The sequence below is a fragment of the Heptranchias perlo genome, chromosome 13 (assembly GCF_035084215.1).
Source record: "Heptranchias perlo isolate sHepPer1 chromosome 13, sHepPer1.hap1, whole genome shotgun sequence".
In the NCBI taxonomy this organism is placed as follows: domain Eukaryota; kingdom Metazoa; phylum Chordata; class Chondrichthyes; order Hexanchiformes; family Hexanchidae; genus Heptranchias; species Heptranchias perlo.
This window is the reverse complement of record NC_090337.1, coordinates 45,351,912-45,375,877: the sequence shown is the minus strand read 5'-3', so window position 1 is coordinate 45,375,877 and position 23,966 is coordinate 45,351,912. Positions and strand designations below refer to the sequence as shown.

At 41.1% G+C, this 23,966-nt stretch overlaps 1 protein-coding gene across 5 annotated transcripts in view; it reads right to left on the bottom strand.

Moving 5' to 3' along the window:
* dock10 (dedicator of cytokinesis 10) overlaps positions 1-23,966 on the bottom strand; it is a 262,430-nt gene that overhangs the window by 93,751 nt on the left and 144,713 nt on the right. For all 5 annotated transcript variants that reach the window (XM_067995400.1, XM_067995403.1, XM_067995401.1 and 2 more), the window contains exons 4-12: positions 20,825-20,907; positions 20,142-20,214; positions 18,535-18,660; positions 18,037-18,171; positions 10,170-10,365; positions 9,577-9,653; positions 9,178-9,261; positions 3,742-3,897; positions 1,643-1,876 (exon numbers count right to left, since the gene is read on the bottom strand). In XM_067995400.1, the coding sequence (XP_067851501.1) occupies positions 1,643-1,876; positions 3,742-3,897; positions 9,178-9,261; positions 9,577-9,653; positions 10,170-10,365; positions 18,037-18,171; positions 18,535-18,660; positions 20,142-20,214; positions 20,825-20,907 (1,164 nt within the window). The remainder of the gene's footprint in view (positions 1-1,642; positions 1,877-3,741; positions 3,898-9,177; positions 9,262-9,576; positions 9,654-10,169; positions 10,366-18,036; positions 18,172-18,534; positions 18,661-20,141; positions 20,215-20,824; positions 20,908-23,966) is intronic.

Sequence of the window (23,966 nt, the reverse complement as noted above, 5' to 3'; positions counted from 1 at the left end):
CCTAGCCCCAGTGCAGGCACACCATGACTAGCTAAGCCAACTGAAATTAGGATTGGCATTTGAACCCTTGGCTTGTTTTTACTAATCTCCACTTTAAAAAAATTAGATGAAGGACTGCATAATCAGATGTGTGTGGTCTTCAGATATTCTGTCTCTTACAGCAATTGCCAACTGGGTGCCAGACTGGGAGAGTTGCACGTAGTTTTATTTTAAAACAATTAACATTTAAAAAAGCAAAATGTGCCATGAGAGGAGTGTAATAGCAGAGTAACATTCACAATTTTGTGCACAGAATGATACATGTGCTATACTGGGGTGGGGGAAAGAGAGGAGCAAATTGGGCTCTTAAAATTTTCCATTTTGTATTCAGAGATATTGGCAATCCTAAATCGGGTCTCAATATTAGGTTTTCCACACATCTCCACAGCTTCACTGCAACCTTAGAACATCAACCAAAGCTGTTAAACCACCACAGACAATGAAATCATCTGTCTAACGTGGCACTTTCATTATCCCTAATCTCCACCCTGGGCCCCTAGGAGCTAAGAGTATGAAACTACCTTAAATGCAGACCAGGTTTTTGTGCTGTGGGTTAGTTTAAAAAATGGCAAACTTCAATCCATTTTGTCCTCCATTTGGGAAAGAAGACCTGCATCCTTTTTATATGGGTCATTGATTCAGGTCCCAGAGGTGAATGAATCTTGCTTCAGAATGATATTTGAAGTGAGTTATAGAGTTCAACTCGTTATTGTCCAAGTGAAGTGCTTTACAGGTATTGATTCGAAAGCTACATATCAAAGTTATAAGAATTTATGATGTTTAATTTCTCTTTTCCAATTTAGTCTACAATCAGTAAGAAATAGGAACATTGAACAGTCTCACTTTACGAAGCAGTAATTATTTTCACTGTACGAACTGTCAACCTCATTATCATGAGAGGGTGGGGACTGGTTCAATGATTAACCTGATCAATAGTTTATTTTATAGATGCTTTAACTTCTCCCAAACTGGAAATGGAGCTCAAGTTGAAAAAATGTCTGTTTTAGAATAAAAGATTTTGTTATCTTAGGGTTCCATTGTATTTATTCACAAGAGACTTCACATTCTGCTAAAACCAAAATGCAAGGCAGTTTTGGTTTAAACCAACCATAAACTCCGGGGCACAAGTTACATCTTTTTGCAGGTCTTTTACAACGTGCAAACCTAGAAGTATAATCAATGCTTTAGACAGCCTGTCATGAAAATTGTAAGTGCAAGTTTTTCGAACAGTGATACATATACATCAGTTTTAAGGTAGTTACACTTGGTTTTTAGCATCCAGCTGCAGGAACATTGGGGGTGATTTTAATCCCCAAGAATGGGTGGGTTGGGGGCGGGTGGGAGTTGAAAATAATTGTTTTTTTGCAACTGCAAAATTTTCAGACTTTGCATTCCCAGTGGGAAGCCTGTACTTTTACACGCCGAAGTTAAACCCAGAAATAAAGCCAGGTTGTGGTCGCGACCCAAAGAACAACTATTTTCAACTCCCACCTGCCCCCAACCTACCCGTTCTTGGGGTTTAAAATCACCCCCATTATCTCACATTTGATCTGTTGGAATCCAGCGGTCAATGAAAGGTGAACAGAAATACACATCTTAGTACCTGTTTTGGGTATTGTAACCATCCTTCAGGGAAACTTTGTAAGTGAGGCTCTCCTGATTTTTCTTCCCCAGCTGTTTTCACAGGAGAATTCTTTCCTCCATTGTCTGTCATAGATAATGAACCAGAAATCATCTGTCTAACACTGTCGTGATTTAAATCCACATGTAAATCTGCAGATATTTTTCTGTTTTCTCGAATATCAAACAGAGCAAGACTGATGAAGAATGGCTCAATCTACACAAAATAACAAAAAAATACATGATTAAAATTTTTGATTACGATGCAATAATCCTGAATAATATAGCTGTTCAACATTACTGTTAAAATCCAAAACAAGACAAAATATTGCAGAGGTTTTGATTCTGCACTTTTTTTCTCTCCTTTTCCTGACAATTCTTCAATGCACTGACTCTCTGCTAGGGGATGGTTTCACAGTCACCATCCAGCACCTTTCCTAAATGGCCATTTTTTGTGCGCGAAGCTGTGCAGTGAACACCAGCTGGCTATTTCATTGTGGGCAGCATCATAGCTGAAATGAATTCTGTCCTCATGCAGCACCCACATACATGTGACTCCAGCAGTGGTCATTGGCGTGAAGATCAGGAACTGTGGCCAATCCATATAGACCATTTGACTTGCTAACTTTAAACAGATCAGAGGTATGTACAAATTTAACCAAACACTCATTATAAATTAATCTGATTTAGGATAGCTGTTGATTTTAAAATACTCCTACCATCCAATTTTCATTTGTCATCCCAGGGCACACAGCCATGCCCTATATTGCTGGCACTTACGTCCACACACACAAACTTGCCAACAGGGGTTGTTGTCAAGTGACCAGGAATGGGAGTAGTCCGTGCCTGCATGCAGCAAGACCTGGACAACATCCAGGCTTGGGCTGATAAGTGGCAAATAACATTTGCAACAGACAAGTGCCAGGCAATGACCATCTCCAACAAAAGAGAGTCTAACCACCTCCCCTTGACACTCAACGGCATTACCATCGCCGAATCCCCCACCATAAACATCCTGGGACTCACCATTGACCAGAAACTTAACTGGGGTACCAGCCAAATAAATACTGTGGCTACAAGAACAGATCAGAGGCTGGGTATTCTGTGGCGAGTGACTCACCTCCTGACTCCCCAAAGCCTTTCCACCATCTACAAGGCACAAGTCAGGAGTGTGATGGAATACTCTCCACTTGCCTAGATGAGTGCAGCTCCAACAACACTCAAGAAGCTCGACACCATCCAGGACAAAGCAGCCCAATTGATTGGCACCCTGTCCACCACCTTAAACATTCACTCCCTCCACCATTAGTGCACCGTGGCTGCAGTGTGTACAAGATGCACTGCAGCAACTCACCAAGGCTTCTTCGACAGCACCTCCCAAACCCGCAATCTCTACCACCTAGAAGGACAAGGGCAGCAGGCACATAGGAACACCACCATGTGCACGTTCCCCTCCAAGTCACACACCATCCCGACTTGGAAATATATTGCCGTTCCTTCATCATCGCTGGGTCAAAATTGTGGAACTCCCTTCCTAACAGCACTGTGGGAGAGCCTTCACCACACGAACTGCAGTGGTTCAAGAAGGCGGCTCACCACCACCTTCTGAAGGGCAATTCGGGATGGGCAATAAATGCTGGCCTCGCCAGCGACGCCCACATCCCATCAATGAATAATAAAAAAAGTATTGGCTAGATTTTCGCCTCCCAAGCTTACGCACACTGATGCCAGACGTCGAGACCCTACGTCTGCCCCAGCTGAGATCAGTTAACTCAGCACAGATCAAAGAACTGAATCTGGGAAGCTGTACGGCTCAGTACAGCATAACAAAGCACATTTACCCACTCAGTCATCAGAGAATCTAAATCTCTAACATTTGTTGAACAATATTTTTAAGAATAAGTTTCAACTGCTAGATATCTGCTAGAATGCAATTTGTACAGATGTAATTATTTAATGCAGCAGAGATTAAAAAATCTAAAAGCATCCAAGGTAAACAGTCTTACTTGTGAGCACAGAACCACTCATGAAAATTAACTGGATAATTAACCTCAATTCAGTAACATTGGAGGAGCTGCTTACATTGGTCAGCTGACCACCTTCAGTATCATTGACACAAGCCTGAAGATTTAAGACAAGAGACCTGCATACAACCATGATGCGTTTGCCCAGCTTCTGATCATATGGCTTCACTGATGATTCATTGACAGAAAAGTCCGACTTCTGTGTTTTCAGGATCTGAAAAGATACAGTGTGTTCACAATATTGCAAAGATTATGCGTCTTCAATAAATGGAAGTCTGTGCGATAGAAGTTACATACTTGTGGAAATAAAATCATTATTGCGCAGATCTCCATTAAAGGGGGCATCTCACCAGCACAACTATTCTTTTTTTTCTTAAATCAGACAATGAAACAACACTTTTTTTGTTTTATTTTATTCATTTCTATAAATTTTCTGCATATTTTTGTTTAAATTGTGAATGGTGATGAGATTACAGGAAGATTAAGGGTTGGGAACTAGGTAGTATAGTGGGATAGCATGTTGTCCTTTCACTTCTACAACCCAAATTGAAATCCAGCCCAGATTGATGGTATAAAACTCTCATCTTTCTGACCATGGCAAGGATCCAATATGAAATGAAATCATCACTTTTAATCTAATTATTAGTATCCCAAAACAACCCACAACTTGGCAATCTCACACAGGCTGTAAGGATGGTTGGTGTGAGAACAGAAAATTCATACTGGTCAGTAGATGGTGCTCTTCTGAGGCTGAGGTTAAAGGACATTGTGGAGACAGAGCAGGGACAGCCTTTGTTTAGATCTGTCTCTGCCAGTAGTCGAGAGAAAATAAAAATTCACCAAAATTTGTTCTCTTTAAAAAGAAATGGAGACATGGCTACAAACCTGATACTTTGAAGGGAGCTGAAAAAAACATATTTCATAAATGACCCTTTAATTAATAGCAGTAATTCAACAATGATAATTCAGCAGATAATACTTTGTTGGTCCCAGTAAGTTTTTCAAGCTAATACTTCTGTTGATGTCATCAGCACTCAGTTTAAATAAAAAATATTAAATCAGACAGACAACAACATAACAAAAGGATGTGAATTATACTTTTTTTTTTAAATAGGAATTTGATTTTTTTTTAATGGTCTTCGTGGTGAGACTCCATTTTTGGAGTATTTTCTGTTTCACACATGCATAGAACGATCAAGTGGAGAAGTGGGGGTCGATGTGTAACATGGACAATGGTCTAATGTTGGGTAAAGCAGTCATACAAATGTATTGAGCATCCGGACTCAGTTTTCTGTTGGTGGTCGGTGCAAGAGCTTGAGAGGAAGTGGAGGAGACGTGATTAAAGAAGCGATTAGATGAGCCCTTACAAAAAGAAAAAGATCAAGCAAGAAAAGGTGAAAGATATAGGCAAAAAATAGAAAGAATGTCAAAGTAAATCAATGCAAATAAAAAGGGAGGGACAGCACACAAGGGCCAGCAAAAGAAAGATGGCATAAGAGGTGGAGGCAAACACAAAAGACGGACAAGAGAGTTGGCTAAAAACAAGACGACGGGTGAAATAAACAGAAAGATAGGTGTAGGAGTTGCTGTGACCCATGAAGAAAGATATTAAATTTGAAAGTTCTAAAGTAAATTAAAATGCTCACTTAGCACAAAACTGCAAAATTCCCTCAATTCCCTCCTGAACACATTGGCTTATGTTGTGTTACGGCTTCATCCAAGTAGCCACACTTCATGCATCAGCCTCGACAGTGGACTCAGCAAGCTACTCCATTGTGGAAAACACCAAACCACAATGACCATGTTCTCACCCGATGCACGTCACAGAATAGCAATTAGGAACGAGAACACTGGCAGATTTTTTCTCCTTATCATATGTGCTGTTTAAACCACACATTAACTAAATATTTATTCTCAATAAAATATTAATGCATGAATGCAGTGTGACTTTAATGACTGTGTTGATGTTTTCCCCACACTGTTGTCTATTATGTTATCGTCACCATAATATGGGAACACCTGGTAGAAACAAACATAATGAATTGGAAACGTAAACTGAGACTGAGACCGAGGATAAGTTTTAATCCCCAAGAATGGGTGGATTGGGGGTGGGCGGGGATTAAAAATCCTCCTTTTTCAGAGCGGGACCGCATCCCGACTCCAAAACGCCTACTTCTGGATTTAACCCAGGCAGGTTTGACTGCGTGTGCAGAGCACACACCAGGAATTCCCGCCCCCACTTAAAGCTAGCGGGCCGATACTTAAAAGGGCAATATACCTCATTGAGATACTTAAGGTACTTAATATTTTGTGTTTTGGAATAATAAAACAAATTAAACCTTACCTGTTCGGGTTTCCCATCACTTCCCATTCATATCAGGTGAAAGCAGGCAGGAAGGGCCAGATTCATGAGGTGAGTGCCTTTATTGCACTGCTTGTGGGCCGGGAAGAGCAGGAGTGCTTCATCCAGGCCCAACAAGCTCACCTGGCTGACAGGACCCCTGCAATCAGCCGACTCCCCCCCCCCCCCCAACTGATGGTGAACCCCCACCTACCTCCGACTCTTCACTCGACCTCCAGCAACCTCCGATCTCCTTCCCGGCCGCCTGATCTCGTCACCGTGCCCCCCGCCCTGATCTCTTCCTTGGTCCCCCTCCAACCTCTTCCCCTGCCCCTCCCCCCCGACCTCTTCCCCGGCCCCTCCCCCCCGACCTCTTCCCCGGCCCCTCCCCCCCGACCTCTTCCCCGGCCCCTCCCCCGATCTCTTCCTCAGCCCATGATCCCTTCCTCCCTCCCTCCCTCCCTCCGATCCCCAGCTGCGGCTTGCTGCAGCAGGCCTTCCGACCCAAGAGTTAGCCAGCCTGTCAATCAGGCTGGCTGCTGGGCGCGAAACCCGGAAGTGCAATTGATTGGCTCGTGACCCGCCCGCTTACCTTCTGGGTTTCGCACCCGGAAATCTTCCCCCCCCCCCCTGCCCCTGCCCCGTTCCCTTCCCGGGTCGCAGTTCAAAGTTATCCCAATGTTACAGCTTATCCAAATTATTAATTATGGTGGAAGTTGTCCTTTGGTAGCAATGGGTTACAACAATACATATTATAATTTATATGTACTTCTTAACTTTTCTTCTCTCCCCTTCCATTTGGTTCCCTACACCATGCTATGGGTCACTGTATTTCTGAAACGAAACAAGTTCCTCGGTCTCAGTCTCTGCAACTCTTGAATTAGGTGCTTAAACGTCCCTTAAGGTGGATTCAAGTTGACTTGTCTGACAAATGTTTCCACAACTGTAGATATGGCCAGAAAAGACTGAAAGCAAAATATGTTGGGAAACATGGTACAAGGATTCGGTGTGCACACTGCTATGTCTACATCTTTTTTTAAATTGACAGCAGTACCTCGATGGCTAATTCCACAGCAGCATTGGCAGAGGTTTGGGAACAGGTTGCCTGGCTGCCCTATTGCTTGGAAAATAGGGTTTGGCGCAGACAGATTTGAAACATTGGGCTGGATCTGGCTGGAAAAATAACGGTGTGTTAACGACACACGCTGTTATTAATGTACAAATCAGCCAGCCAGTTCAGAGGATTAAGAGATACCCCATCAGATGTGAATCTCCAGAACTTGATCGATTTACTCTGTCGTTTGCTTCGTACAAATGGCATCTCGTCTTAGCCTCCCCGTTATTTTTAAGAATTTGCTGGATTTGCACATTAATTGTTCATTAAACTCACCACAGAAAGTTAAGTCTGGTAATTAACAGTGTAAGTACCTTTTTAATGATGTGATCATTGTTAATGCGTTGCCAATCAATCTATCTGACCCAGAAAGGGAACAATTTAAACTGTTCAATCTCATTCCTGCATGTAGTCAATTATTGTTAGAGATTTTGAAAATGTCGAATTTTTAATTTTTACATTTTTTCTTACTTTTCCTTTCTGTCTTTTTTTCTCTTTCTGAATCCAATTTTTCTTTCCCTCTTTATTTCTCTTTCTGTACCTGATTTGTCTAATTCATCTTCCTTCTCAGTCGTTCCTGTGTTTCTTTCTCATCAAGGCAGCATTTGACCGAGTGTGGCACCAAGGAGCCCTAGTAAAATTGAAGTCAATGGGAATCAGGGGGAAAACTCTCCAGTGGCTGGAGTCATACCTAGCACAAAGGAAGATGGTAGTGGTTGTTGGAGGCCAATCATCTCAGCCCCAGGGCATTGCTGCAGGAGTTCCCCAGGGCAGTGTCCTAGGCCCAACCATTTTCAGCTGCTTCATCAATGACCTTCCCTCCATCATAAGGTCAGAAATGGGGATGTTCGCTGATGACTGCACAGTGTTCAGTTCCATTCGCAACCCCTCAGATAATGAAGCAGTCCGAGTCTGCATGCAGCAAGACCTGGACAACATCCAGGCTTGGGATCATAAGTGGCAAGTAACATTCGCGCCAGATAAGTGCCAGGCAATGACCATCTCCAACAAGAGAGAGTCTAACCACCTCCCCTTGACATTCAACGGCATTACCATCGCCGAATCCCCCACCATCAACATCCTGGGGGTCACCATTGACCAGAAACTTAACTGGACCAGCCATATAAATACCGTGGCTACGAGAGCAGGTCAGAGGCTGGGTATTCTGCGGCGAGTGACTCACCTCCTGACTCCCCAAAGCCTTTCCACCATCTACAAGGCACAAGTCAGGAGTGTGATGGAATACTCTCCACTTGCCTGGATGAGTGCAGCTCCAACAACACTCAAGAAGCTCGACACCATCCAAGATAAAGCAGCCCGCTTGATTGGCACCCCATCCACCACCCTAAACATTCACTCCCTTCACCACCAGCGCACTGTGGCTGCAGTGTGCACCATCCACAGGATGCACTGCAGCAACACGCCAAGGCTTCTTCGACAGCACCTCCCAAACCCGCGACCTCTACCACCTAGAAGGACAAGGGCAGCAGGCGCATGGGAACAACACCACCTGCACGTTCCCCTCCAAGTCACACACCATCCCGACTTGGAAATATATCGCCGTTCCTTCATTGTCGCTGGGTCAAAATCCTGGAACTCCCTTCCTAACAGCACTGTGGGAGAACCGTCACCACACGGACTGCAGCGGTTCAAGAAGGCGGCTCACCACCACCTTCTCGAGGGCAATTAGGGATGGGCAATAAATGCCGGCCTTGCCAGCGACGCCCACATCCCGTGAACGAATAATAAAAAAAAAAAATCCTTAACTCTCACTGGTTAAGGAGATAGACTGTCAGGTCCCGCCGTTCGCTGAGGTCCCAGATGCCCCATTGCCCTCGCCGTGCCACATTATCAGCTTGCACTTACAGGAAGTTACAGCCCAAAAAAACTTTAAGCTGTGGGGTGCAGAAAAAAGTCGAACAGAGCATGCTGAGAGATGGCCCACTCCAGCAAGATTTGGCTCATTATTTCCAGGGTTACAAAACAATTATATTGCAAATTGGTACCAAACTGCAGTACTACAAATATAAGTCACTTACAGGTATATCAGGGTCAAGTGAAAACAGATTCAGTCGGTTGTCATTCCTGGACAACTTTATGGTCTCTTCTGTTTCTGCAACATACTGTATCCGATAAAAGAAAACAGTCAGCACTTACTGTATGACTTTTATACAAAAACATATTATACTTAAGTGCTTTTTACATTGGGCCAGATCTGGCTGGAAAAGTAATGTTCCATAATTGCAGCTTATTACTATTACTGTACGAGTGTGAATCTTCCACTTTATACAGTGGCCATTTTTACAAAATGTAACAATTCTTGTAAAAATGCCCGTTCTTATTGTATAATCCACAGATCTGAATGGAATGAACGTGACTTATCAATACAATAACTGGAGGCCAGAAAAAGCGAGCTTGTGAGCTGGGGTAGCTTTTACCTTAGCTAATTCTGGATGGATGGTGTCCTCAGAGGAGTCTATTACATCATTCGAGCTAATATCTGTAGCTTCATCCTCTGTGGAATAATGAAGCACAGTCAAACATAGGGTTTAGGTAACATACTGACTTGATCACATCAGTAAGCTTCAACTTATTATTGTCTAATTAGACCAAAAGATGAGCATAACTTTGCTAGCAAACTTGAATGAACTTAAAAAAAATACAACTAATTAAATGAAACACAAACAGTTGTACAAATCACACACTTAGATTTTTCCAAAGGCTTCAATATCTGGAGCCTGATTATGTGATGAAGTGCAACATTTTTTTCCAAATTAGCTCCCATATAAAACATCAGAGTAATATTTTAGATCACCTTCAAAGGATTTTGTAATTTTAAAAGAAAATCAGAACTTACTTGAGTGTTGTTTCATATTGCACTGGAATATTCCTAACTTTCATTGTTCATACAATAAAATCTTTTTACATTATAGACTTTTTAAGATATTAAATTATAATTCTCAATTTCATTCAATCCTGACTTTATACTCATGTAATACTGTAGATACAATACTACAATATATCAACTTACGCAGAGTTTCATCTTGTTTGACATCTGTCAGGTCCACACTTTTCCTTTCCTGACTAGATCCTTCTGGATTGATCTGGAGGATTCGGTTTAAAGTGGAAATCCAATCATCCATATCCTGCTCACTATCAGCTGCCAGCACAAAGTATGTCACATTGCTCAACTGCAACTCAAAGGCGTGTCGACGAAGTTTACTGTTCTGGATGATTCAAGAAACATGGCAGAGAGGAAGATTTTATCAAATTGGTCATTTTGATCAAATAAATGAGCATAAAGTTATAAGTACAAGCAAACAGAATGACTTTGTTAATTAGCTTCATGTTGAAATAATTTGGTTCTGGAGGTGGGATGTTCCGCTTGGGTAAAATCCTGCTGTATCTGTGGCAGGACAGGACTTTATAAAAATTCATTTTCAGAATGTGGGCATCGCTGGCAAAGCCGGCATTTATTGCACATCACTAATCACCCTCGAGAAGGTGATGGTGGGCCTTCTGCTTGAACTGCTGCAGTCCTTATGTTGAAAGTACTCCTACAATGCTGTTAGGTAGGGTGTTCCAGGATTTTGACCCGGTCTGCTCATTTAGCTCATTGCTGACCCCGGTGGATTTGCTGTGGTCAGCCTCATTATAATAATTTGGATGGGCTCCTGATAGGATTCCTCCGTGCGAGGAATCCTGAGTCTGGCTGGGGTTGCGGGGGGGTGGGGGGCGGGAGGGGGGGTGGTGGCGGTGGAAAATGGGGCTGCTGCAAGCCTCAGGTACCTGCAGCAGTAGAGAAAAGCATGGCCAACTGCCTCCAGTTGAAGAGTTTTCTTCCTCCAATTTTCAGAACTAGAGAGCATGAAAATAGATTTTCCCATCATTCCCAGCAAAGCAGCGTTACTATGGTATTAATAACAGGAAATACATTGCATGACACTTTCCCATCATTAGCTTGCAATGTGAATACATGGACCCAAATGTGAACAGGGACATTCAACATCTGATGTCACTTCTAGCAGAAAATCCCAAAACTGGTGGTAAGTCATAGATAGTCAAGCTCCCAGCCTAGTTTTCTGCTCCTGCCTGCTGAAGTTAGACCCTTAAATGTTTCAATGTTGAATTGAATTGCTATAGTGCGAAGAGTAATCCGTATTACAGTAATATTACAGGCTGGAGATTCAAATGCAGCTGATCAGGATTTAGCAGGACTGTTAATAAAGCTTTGATGTTTACCTTCCTCTTAGCCACTAACAAACATTGCACAATAGATTGTGTCTGCAGTAACAATTTCTAAAATAGTAGTTGGATAACAATCTAGTGAACTACATTTGCTTATCTGCTACACACTGGTGTGTGAAGTGAGTACTCATCAACTGACAGCTAATTTGACCATAACATTTCATATAAGGCAGAACAAGTGATGGTACTGACTGCAGAGAGGATCCACAGCTACTGTACTTATTAATGGCATGGGGAAAAGTTCACATTTGAGGGAGGGCAAGAGACAAGTTATCAGACAGGTCTTCATTAATTGGATCTGATTATCCAGCCTGGAATTTATTCCTTTAAATAAAACTCTTTGCACGCCATTATAGATAGTTATTCCTTTTTTTGTACATCTTGTGGGGCATATCAGCTAGGGAATAACATTTTTCTCAAATGACAGTAACAGGAACCACCAGTCCAGGTGCAGTATGAGTGAGATGCAAATCAGAGTTTCCTGACAGGCTCAGGATCCAAAAACGAAATCAGAGTTTCCATGGTTTCATCAGCCATAACTGAAATGCTCCACTGTGGATTAATTTCTATTGGAAACCAGATTAAGCTTGCTGAAAGTCATTCCACTTAATACCCTTAACAGTCGTCATCAGATAACTCCATTTACTCTGCCAAACTGCATCTAATTAAAAATCAGATTGATCCAAACTATCATTTCTCTGTCTTTGCCCTCATTTCTGCCAGACCCTTCTCATGTGCCAAGTGGTATCATATTATAATCCTGATGTATGGATTCTTGATCTACTTTTTCAAAGCTGAAAATGACTGGGGGGATTTGAATCACCAAACTTATTATCCAAGGCTGATTCTACTCACATTGCTTCACAGACAGCTTTAAATCTGCGTCAGAAAGTGGCAGTTTTAATTCTTACTTAGAATTCAAACAGTTGTCACACTATGATTTTATTTCCATTAGCTGTGCTGGTTGAAGGTCACATTTTATACATACAATAATGTGACATATACTACGCTAAGAGTTAACCATAGTCATAGTGCCCTCATGAATCAGACTGCAATGTGCAATCTGTCTTTTACCTCAACAATACAACAACCTCACATAAATGCCAACCAGCAGATTATCAAGTGGACAATCAGTGCCTTCAGGTCAGAGTTTGTTTGTCGGCACTGTTAAAAATTAGCATTGCTTCCCCCGGCTCCGTCTCCTCATCAGCACATTCCCAGCTCCACCCCTCAGTGCCACTCCTGCTCCTCCTGCTCCAAGGGATCGAATGGGGTTTCATGCGCTTTGGGACGTCCTGAGGTAATGAAAAGCGCTATATAAATGCAACTCTTTCACTTTTGCTTTCATGCTGTTGGTGGGAATTGTTGTCAGAGTTTTGCACGGTCAGGATTTCCTGCCCACCACATGCAGCAGTGTTCAATCCTCCGGAGCAGTACAAGCAGAAACCAGGACTGCCAGCATGAAATGGGTACGGGACAGAGCAGGAGAAATACTGCTTGAACAGGAGAGGGTGAAAAGTGGCAACATGAACTGAGAGGTGGGAAAGAAGGGTACCTCCGTGCGACATTGACAACCATATGAATAATTTTAAAACAATTCAACAATCAGATTTAGCAACAAAGAATACCAATACATATCCAGAGTTATCTGCAACTTGTCAATAAGAAATGAGGGACAATCCTGCCATTTATGTCACAAGGGCAGCTACCATGGCTGTCACGGCAAGTCACGTTTGACAAATTTAATAGAGTTTTTTGAAGAATTGACCGATTGAATAGATAATGGTAATAGTAATTTGAGGATTTTCAGAAGGCGTTCCTTAAGGTGTCTCATAAGAGGCTTGTTAAAAAAATAGCGGCATGGTTCGAAGTTGGTTAATGGAGAGAAAACAAAGAGTTAGGTTAAGTGGGTGCTGCATAGACTGAAGAAAGGTTGGAAGTGATGCACCTAAGAGGTCATTATTGTTTTCAGTATATATACATGATTTTGACTTGGTTATAGGGAACAAATTTGCTGATAATGCAGAAGTGAGAGATTTGGCAAACAGCGAGGAAGACTCCAGGTCAACAGACAGGTTAGCAGAATGGGTAAACAGACAGCTGATGCAATTTAACATGAATAAGTGTGGGTAACATATATTATGAGAAAAACAAATAATGGGAGTATACATTAATAGAAAGACACAGAGTGTTTGGGCTTAGCTGTTTACAATCTGTATTAATGACGTAGATGAGGGGACCACGTGTAATGATGGTACAAAGCTAGGTGGGAAAGTAAGCTGTGAGGAGGATGCAAAGAAGCTGTAAAGGGATATAGACAGTTTGCAGATGGAGTATAATGTGGGGGAAATGTGAAACTATCTACTATGGTAGGAAGAATAGAAAAGCATAATATTTTTTAAAAGGTGAGAGACTAAGAAATGTTGGTGTTCAGAGGAATTTGGGAGTCCTTGTACACGAAACATAAAGTTAAAATGCAGGTACAGCATGCAATTAGGAAGGCAAATTGTATGTTAGTCTTTATTGCAAGGGGGTTGGAGTATAAGAGTAAGGAGGTCCTGTTGCAATTATATAGGGCTCTGGTGAGACCACACCTGGAGTATTGTGTACAGATTTGGTCTCCTTACCTAAGGAAGGATATACTTGCCTTAGTGATTCCTGGGATGAGAGGGTTGGCCTATGAGGGAGATTGAGTTGAATGGGCTATATTCTTTGGAGTTTAGAAGAATGAGAGGTGATCTCATTGAAACATATAAAATTCTCAGGGGGCTTGACAGGATAGATGCTGAGAAGTTTTTCCCCTGGCTGGAGAGTCTAGAACCTGGGGTTCATAGTCTCAAGATAAGGGGGCAGCCATTTAAGACTGAGATGAGGAGAAATTTCTTCACTCAGAGGGTTGTGAATCTTTGGAATTCTCTACCCCAGAGGGCTGTGGATGCTTCGTCATTGAGCATATTCAAGGCTGAGATCGATGACTATTGGGACACCAATGGAATCAAGGGATATGGGGATTGGGCGGGAAAGTGGAGTTGAGGTAGAAGATCAGCCATGATCTTATTGAATGGCAGAGCAGGCTTGAGGGGCCATATGGCCTCCTCCTGCACTTATTTCTTATTTTCTTATGAGTCTTAGGGGTTCAAATACATAATTCTCTGAAAGTCCAAGTGCAGGGAGATAAAGACAAAAAAAGGCCAATAGTATTTTGAGTTTTATAAATAAGGGCATAGAGTACAAGAGGAATTTGAAAATAGAGTACAAGATAATTTGTTTTAAAAAACACTTGTTCGGCCGTGGTTAGAGAACTGTGAGCTGTTTTGGGTGCTTCATCATAGAAAGTACATTAATGCAATATAGAGCATACAGTATAAATTCACAAGAATCATGCCAGGGTTGTGAAACTATAGTTAAGAGGAGAGACTTGAAATACTAGGCCTATTTCTGCTGGAGCAGAGACGCTGAGGAGATTTAATAGAGGGCAGACAGTAGGGCAGTAGGATTCGTTTTGGATTGCTCTAGCAAAGAGATGGCACAGGCACAATGCACCTAATGGTCTCCATCTGTGCTGCAAACTCCTATGGTTCATTAGCTTCTGTTATACAACTAATAGAATATTGGATGTACCTGCAGGTTAAGTTATGACAAGCTCATGCCAACTGCACTCAGTGTAACTACATGTTTATAGGCCTGTATTCAGGGCTGTTTTTGAACTTTCAGCTTTTTTTTGAGATTGTGGGTCAGATTTTGCTAGTTTGCCAGTTGGCATTTATGACATTGCTTCTAAGTCCAACAGCACCAACAATAATAAACATATGCTTTTTGAATATAAATTTACTCTAACAATTCAGCTGATGCCAACATCATTCATTTGCAATTGAAACTGTGCACACTACTGCAAAAATTCATAAGCATGTAAATTTGCAGGAAACAGGGTGTGAAATTGAAATTATTTGGATTGCACGTCACTAATGCAGCAACCCCAAAACTATGGCTTTTGTCTTCTGACATGTTGGGTTGGATGAACAAGCTATGACAAACTGACAATACAAAAGGCCACAATGGAAAAAAGAAAACATATAATAGTACACCACAAATATAATCCAATTAGGCCAAGTAGATTTGCCCACAGCTCTCACTTAAACCACACTGCAGAAGTGAGAACAAGGCTGCTTTTAATGATATTTTCCATTTCCTACTGGAAATTTAATCTTTTTTTTACTTGATCACCTTTGCCTATATGTGCTTAGAAAGATGCAGAAATAAAATAATTGTTTGTTTACTCGAGTAGTCTGCAACACAGAATTGTCCCACATATAGTTCTGAAACAGTTTTAAAGTAGGAACAAAACTTCACTTTGTGCAGCAGAGAACGCTCTTCTGAACTTGCAATAAAAAAGCCAGAAATGCCAAATGTTACCTTGTGGTCCTTATTTGTAACTTTCACCATATATGGAATGAGAACAAAACTCTTTTCTTCAATTTGTTCAAGTATAAAATCTTAACCTTTGTCTCTTCCTCTCTTATTTAATGCATTAATTTTCTCTAGAAAAGAAAGGGCTGAGGGGTGACCTGATAGAGGTCATTACGATAATGAAAGAGTTTGATAGGGTAGACGTAGACAAAATGTTTCCACTTGTGGGGGTGTCCAAAACTGGATGTCATAAATATAAGATAGTCACTAATAAATCCAATAGGGAATTCAGGAGAAATCTCTTTACCTAAAGAGTGGTAAGAATGCAGAACGCGTGACCACAAGGAGTAGTTGTGGCAAATAGCATAGATGCATTTAAGGGGAAGCTAGATAAGCACATGAGGGAGAAAGGGATAGAAGGGAATGCTGATAGTTAGATTAAGAGGGGTGGGAGGAGGCTTGTGTGGAGCATAAACGCCGGCATAGACCAGTTGGACCGAATGGCCTGTTTCTGTGCTGTAGACTCGATGTAACTCAAACTAATTTTTATTCAACCTTTACGTGGAGCACCCAATGCACTTCATATTGGAACAGATGGGAGTTTTTCGCCAACCTTCTCAATGCTTTTGCAACATTGTCTATGATGTTACTACAATATTGACAGATACATATCGCAAAGAACAGGACAGGCCAGAAAGCAGTGGAAGTTTCCCACAGTAAATCGAGCATTTTACTGAAATCAAACAACCCAGGTTTAAGCATCAGATTTTACCAAGTGAACTGAGATAACAGAAATCATACACACAACTCACATTATCAAACCATTGCAGCATCGAAGACTGTTTTTCAACTTAATGAGTTGACCTCCTGTGGCATTACGTGTGGATAGTCAAGGCCAATTTGAGTTTTTCAGGTTAAGCAAGTTTAGATTTTAAGGGATAATGAAACAAATTTGAGGGAAGTGGGGAGGGGGCAAGAGGGAGGAGGAGGGAGCAAACAGGGTGGGGAGAGTGAGGTGGAAAAGGTGATGCAAGGATTAGGAGTGGAGCAAGGGATGAAAGGGGAAGGGGAGCAGGGTGGGTTGGAGGGGAGAATGGGGAGACAGAACAGTGAGTGGGAAGAGAGAAGACAGTGGAAGGGAAAGGGAGTGTTGAGGAAAGGGAATTCAGATCAGCAAAACAAAGGGAATTGGGGCACAGGCAGAGGAGAAATATGGGGGGAGGAGGGAGGTGTGGAGGGGAATTGTGGTGAGGGGGAATAAGATAGGGGTAGCCTGTGAGGGGCAGCTGCAGCCAATAGAGGGTGGGGATGAGGGGGGTGGTTAAATGAATTGGCAACCAGTGGGTGGGTTGGATGGGTGGGGTGTGAATTTTTTTTGGTTCAGCCGGAAGTGGGTGTTGGCATGCAAATTTTATATCAGGGAGGGAGGTCTACATCAGTTTTCTGCCTCATTGAGGGAAGATGGTCACTTTTCTGCCTCAAGCAGGGAGTTTGGAGGGTCTGGTGTCCACTGTCTGCTTCATTGGGAGGCTGAGCAGCATCAGATTTGTATCTCAGGTTGGGGGAGGTTGTAACTTTTGCTTGAGAATGCGAAGGAATGAATAGTTTTTTTTATGGTCGGTGGATGGTATAAGGTTTCGAGGGGGCTTCCTAAGGAGATGAGCATTATTCTAGGTTTGTCTTCGCGCGATTTTATTGATTTCCTATTGAATAGTATTTATATAGTTTGGGGACTGCTACTTTGTTTTCCATTTTGTTTGAAGAATTGCCAGCCCTATTTGATATAAAGTCACATTTGGCTACAATTGCCCAAAGTTGCTTCCAGTTCATTCCTATTCTTAGCTTCTTCATTCTTTTCCTTGTTCAAACATCTTGTGGAATTACTTTTGTGCTCTTTACGGAACCTTTTGTTCATTTTTTTTATTCTCCTGCTTATTTCCGATGGTGCGTTTCCCATTTTTGCTTTAGGTGGCCCTAGCACAAAACATATGTGCCATCATGCTCACAGGCCACCTACAAGTGCGATGCCTTTGGAATGTCACACCACGTAGTGTTTTTAGTATATAATGGATTGAGTGGAACAGGTAAGAATCATTAGAAATACTTATAAAGATTACAGTAAACAGTGGGGAAATTGAAAATCAGAAAACTCACTGCCTCAAGATTTCAATTTGTAGACTTTTGCAAGGTGCCAGAGATCTTTGATTCATAAACTTTAACACAAGTTGACCATGCCCTCTTACCTGTAGAACACCAGTACAAGAGTCCAAAAAGATACAGCCCTTTGGCTCTTTGGAGATTTTTTCATCTTTGTAAAAGTTCATAATGTACGAGTTATCTGATAACTGTGTTAGTTGGAAGTACCGCCTTTTAAAGGACTGCAAAAAGAGAGTGAATGTTACTTATTATTGCAGTAAAATAAATGTCTTGGTTATTGTCTGAACACATGACACATGTAAAGTCATTAAATGAATATGTTCTGATTTTAGTAGTTTCAGTAATTCAGTCTCAAAGTGGAACACAATGAAACATTTGCTAAAATACCAATAATTAAAAATTACTAAGATCCACTGTTGAATTTCTTAACCTTTTCAGTGAAGTAATGTTTGCAAACTATTGCTGCTGAATACAATGTTTTGTTCAGTTGTTTTATGTTCTTAATATTTGAAACAGTTCGACATTGTAAAATTTAAAACAATCCTGCTATGTTAATAAAATCAGTTAAGAAAAGTACAACTTACTCGGACAGTAATGCTGTTATTCACAGTGCTATTAAAATTCCCTTTGTGAAGCCAGCCAGACTTGTAAACTCCTATTCCTCCTCCACCACCACCCCCTCCTTTTGAAGAGGATAGAGATGTAGTATCCTATAAATCATAAAAATAGGAATACATCGATGTTTCACTTCAATCTGAATACAATTTCTAATCCAGTCCCCTCCCCCCAACAGTTTACAGAAGTTGTTAGGCTACAGTCTCTTGTCTCCATGGAGTTTGAAGGAAAGACCAGTGAGACACAAATATCTGTAGACTTTGACTTCAGGGCCATTCAATGCTCAACCTACTAGAGAGGCACTTGAAATGCAATGATTCCACAGACCTCTAAAACAGAATAGAGTGACAATTATGTCATAATTAGATGTGTACACGAGTACTGGTTAATTCAGGAACAAAGCAGCTTCAATTTATATAAATAAAATCAGTAACTCTAATTTGAAATATTCTACATAAACAAATTTACTTCCATTCTCTACATGATACTCATTATTCTCTTTTCTAAATGAAACATTGATACAACACTGATATTCTCATTGTGAAAGGATTGCATGTGGCGGTGTGCAGCACTTGTACATGGTTTATACACTGTGCTCCCAATTTCCCATATAGTGAGTTCCTAAATTCAGCCATGCATCAAAGAGAGCCAGAGAGCAAGGACCAGGCATTTCTCATAACAGATTGATCTTCGGCATCATTTAACAGACAAGAGATTAGCCTGCCCACCTGTCTGCTCTCTCAGCCTGAAAATGCTACATGGTATAAGGTGCCTAAAGAGGAAGAAAAAGTAAGAGAAAGCAGGATTTCTGCACAGTCATTTGACTCATAGGAATTAATCAATTGATTAGTTTAGAAGCTGATTGAACCTTCACTCTCTCCCCACCCTTAGAGTACTTGGCACTCGGCCCTCACTGTCACTGTCTTGCCACTCAATGAGTGCCAATTTCCAGCAGAATTCTCTGTAATATCACTCCTGTCAAAATAAATAGCAAAACTGTGATATACAGAAATTTTCACCCAATAAAGAAAACAAGATTGTAGTCTAGTGGTGCCATATATTTCAATTCCATGCATAATTTTTAAGAATAGTTGGAGGTCTGCTGTGTTCTAATATGCATGAACTAAAATTGCTGCAAGACTCTTGAAATCCATTAAAGAACACATTTGGACTGATGCATTCCAGAAGTATTTTTGAAATGAAGTGACAGAAATCCAACCAAATATGAATGAAGTAAATTCTCACAGGCTAGTAGCAATACCTCCTTTTGTCCTTTCCCACCATGGTGCTGGGATTTACATTTTAATTGTTGGCAATTATAACCAAACTGCAGACTGAGCTCTATTTATAGGTTTAGTATTCCATGGGTGATAGAATGCATAGCAACTGTAGCTGACAGATTTGAGTGAATCTGCGATCACAGAAGTGGGAAGCAAACAACATGACTGTTAAATTATAACGCTGGCAGTGAATATTCTACCAAATGTAAAAATAAAGCCAACAGAGAATACATTAACCATTAACATTTACAATACTTAAACAAGATTTCAGATGAGGTCTCTTCACATACACCTACCTCATCTTTTTCAACATCATCATGATCAATCTCAAATACATGTGAAGGCAATTTATCTGGCCAAATCGGTTTCCTACAAAAAGAAACACAACTGTTTAGTGCATAAACTCAAGTCACTAAAGCAGTTTTACTTTTCTCAAATTGAGTTTTTAAATACATATTACTATAATAACTATTGACAATTATACATGGTTTTGATATAAAATAAACGAAAGGATTATTGCACAATTACTTGACTCATAGGAATTAATCAACTGATTGGTTTGGAACCTCCATTCTCTCCCCACCCTTACAGTACATGGCACTCTGCCCCTCACTTTCACTGTCTTGCCATTCAATCAGTGCCAATTTCCAGCAGAATTCTCTGTAATATCACTGCTGTCAAAATAAATAGCAAAACTGTGTGATATACAGAAATGTTCACCCAATAAAGAAGTCTAGTGGTGCCATATATTTCAATTCCATGCATAATTTTTCAATCAATACTGTAGCATTTATAAAACTCTTTCTTCAAACATTTACCTGTATCCACTATAACATCAAGACACAAATAAGGCATCAAGTATTCCCCAATTAAAAACTAATCATACTCTTCAGGAATTTGGATGTGGACCAGGACAAATTATAATAAACGATATCTCAGAAGACTAGATCAAAATGAGTCAACATTTTTAAAAGCTTACCGAGGTAACTGTTTAAAATCCCCTGAATAGTCTTCATACTTGTAGTTCACTGTATTCCAGTTGGAATTGTAGTACTTGCAGGCCTAAGGAAGTGAAGTAAAAAAGTTAGCCAGCAAAACCATTTCCAAATTCCTTATCTTAATTATCAACAACAACAACTTGCATTTATATAGCACCTTTAACATCGTAAAACGTCCCAAGGCACTTCACAGGAGCGTGATCAAACAAAGTGTGACACCGAGCCACATAAGGAGATATTAGGACAGGTGAGGTAGGTTTTAAGGAACATCTTAAGAGGAGGAGAGAAAGGTAGAGAAGCTGAACGGTTTGGGGAGCCACTTCCAGAGCTTAGGGCCTAGGCAGCTGAAGGCAAAGCCGCCAATGGTGGAGCAATTAAAATCGGGAATGTGCAAGAGGCAAGAATTGGAGGAGCGCAGAGATCTTGGAGGGTTACTGGAGGAGGTTACAGAGATGGGGAGTGGCAAGGCCATGGGGGACTCCAGAGATAATGGTGCGGGAGCGGGAAGAGAAGCCATTGCAGGGATTTTCTGGCTACGACTGGATAGATAAGAATGGAACCTGCTGAGTCCAGTCTCACCCAGCTGGACGATGGAGGAGAGGCGTTGGAGGAGGATAGTATGGTCAACCATGTCAAAGGCTGCAGAAAAGTCAAGAAGGATGAGGAGGGATAGTTTACCACGGTCACAGCCATTTGTGACTTTGATATGGGTCGTTCCAGTGCTGCGGCAGAGGCAGAAACCCGATTGGATGGCTTCAAACATAGGGTTGCGGGAAAGATGGGCACTGATTTGGGAGGTGACAACACGTTCAAGGACTTGAGAGGAAAGGGAGTTTGGAGATAGGGTGGTAGTTTGCAAGGACAGAGGGGTCAAGGGTGGATTTTTTGAGGAGGGGGTGATGATGGCAGATTTGAAGGGAAGGGGGACAGTACCTGAGGAGAGGGAACCATTAACAATGAAGGGATAATTAGAATACTGCATGTGTTCTTCAGTAGGTAGATCAAAATTAATTCCTATTATCAACAACATATTTTTATATTATTTTAATTGCAGTCTTCATATTCCTGGCTATCTTATTAAAACATTAAACAAAATATGCATTATCCTGATATGAGTTTCCATAACATCTCTTTCATATATTAATCCTTTTAAAGTCATTACCCAATGATTCACTGAGAGAATTTATTCAATTTTAATTAAAGTTATTTGTTGACAACGCAAGAAGAATTTATTTTGTCGGAATCTACAATATCCCTTATAGGTCTCTATGTGATGTATCTGGTGATTTAAAGAATTCAATATCCTGACAATATCATGTTGCTTGAATGCAGTAATTATACAAGGTAAATTGGTATTTTATAGTGAAGCTGCATTGAGCGACCATGGTCTTGCTAGTCGATATATTGTCAGTTGTGGTCTGGGCAGCAAACCATGGAGCCAAGTGTATTCATAGCTTACAACAGCAAATGCAGGTTTGATAGTAAGCATAACATAACTAGCACTCCACCAACATAATCTAGTAGAAAAGCCACTGTGGCACATGTTCTCTAAACATAGTGTTTGATTGCTGTACTCTATTTTATTGCAAATTCTGGGCAATTTTATTTCAGGGCCTTTGTCACTCTCAAATGGTACTGATGTCAAACTAGTTCCTGTATTATAGCATCCTCATAAACTAGAGGAGAATACCAATGAAAGACACAAGCAGAAAGTGATAGGAGGCAAGAGAGGAGAAACATTTGCCTGTGAGTCCTGTAATGCACCAGTTACTTCCAGTCTGTTCTGTTTTTGATTTGAAAATCACAAGCTTTCGGAGGCTTTCTCCTTCGTCACCTGACGAAGGAGAAAGCCTCCGAAAGCTTGTGATTTTCAAATAAAACTGTTGGACTATAACCTGGTGTTGTAAGATTCCTTACATTTGTCCACCCCAGTCCATCACCGGCATCTCCACATCATGTTTTTGATTAGTTGCAGTGCCTCTCCAGAAAGTCTTTCTCCACAGTTATTTGCCAGATTATTCTTGGCCTTCCATGCTTTGCTTTTCGATTCAGCTGCCCTTTCAATGCTTGGCACAGTAGCCAGCACTTTTGTGTCCTGAGCATACGACCAAGGCAACTGACACCCTTTTGTTTCTAGCTGATAACTCTCTTCCAATATAAGCATTGCTGCAAAGTGCACCTCAAATATTGGTGAAGAGGCCTAGGTGCGATAGTAAGTTTGATACAAACATTGGTGTCATCCATCCCAACTGTCATGACCTTTGTTTTTTTCTGATTTGTTGATGTCTGTTTCTGTGCACTTCTCTTTCCAGTTGTGCTAATTTCTAATTGTGCTATATCATCTACAAAACATAGGGCTTCAAGATTTAAGTCCATTGGTCGCCTCTTTGCTCTTGCACATTAGAACCATAGGGGTAAATTACTGTCCAGATGGTCATCTGGCGGAGCAGATCGCCCGCCTGTTATAGAACCCGTCGATTTCCATTCCATTGATTTCAAACTAGAAAGAAGAGTGTATAGAAATAGAGATCCACAAAATTTACCTCATAGAAGTTTACAGCACAGAAGGAGACCATTTGGTCCATTGTACTGGCATGCTGTAGAGCAATGCATAACTAATCCCACCGCCTGGCTCTCCTCATAGTCCTGTATCTTCCCATCTTCAAATATTTATCCAATTGACTCTGAAAAGATGTAGTGATTTCTGTCTCAACTGTCGCAGAACATTCCATGCTCCAATAACCCTCTGTAGAAGGAAATTTCATCTAACCTCTCTCCCTACTTTCTTAGGGATAGTTTTAATTTGATAACCACTCATCACTAAATCCCCAACTAAAAGAAATAGTCTTTACCTATTCACCCTATCAGCAATCTTCGGAATTTTAAAAATCTCCATTAAATATCCCCAGCCTCCTCTGCTCCAGCAGCCATTGTTCGAGTATCTCAAGCCTCTCTTTGTAACTATAGTTCCTCATCCCTGTAACATCCTAGTGAATCTGAGAATCCCTACGTGGTAGGTTTTCGGTAAAATATTAAAATGCCTACGTGGCAAAGAAGCAGAATGCAAAATGGTTAGAAAGGGTTAATTAGTTAGTAACTGAGATTGGTACAGGTGGCCTGGCC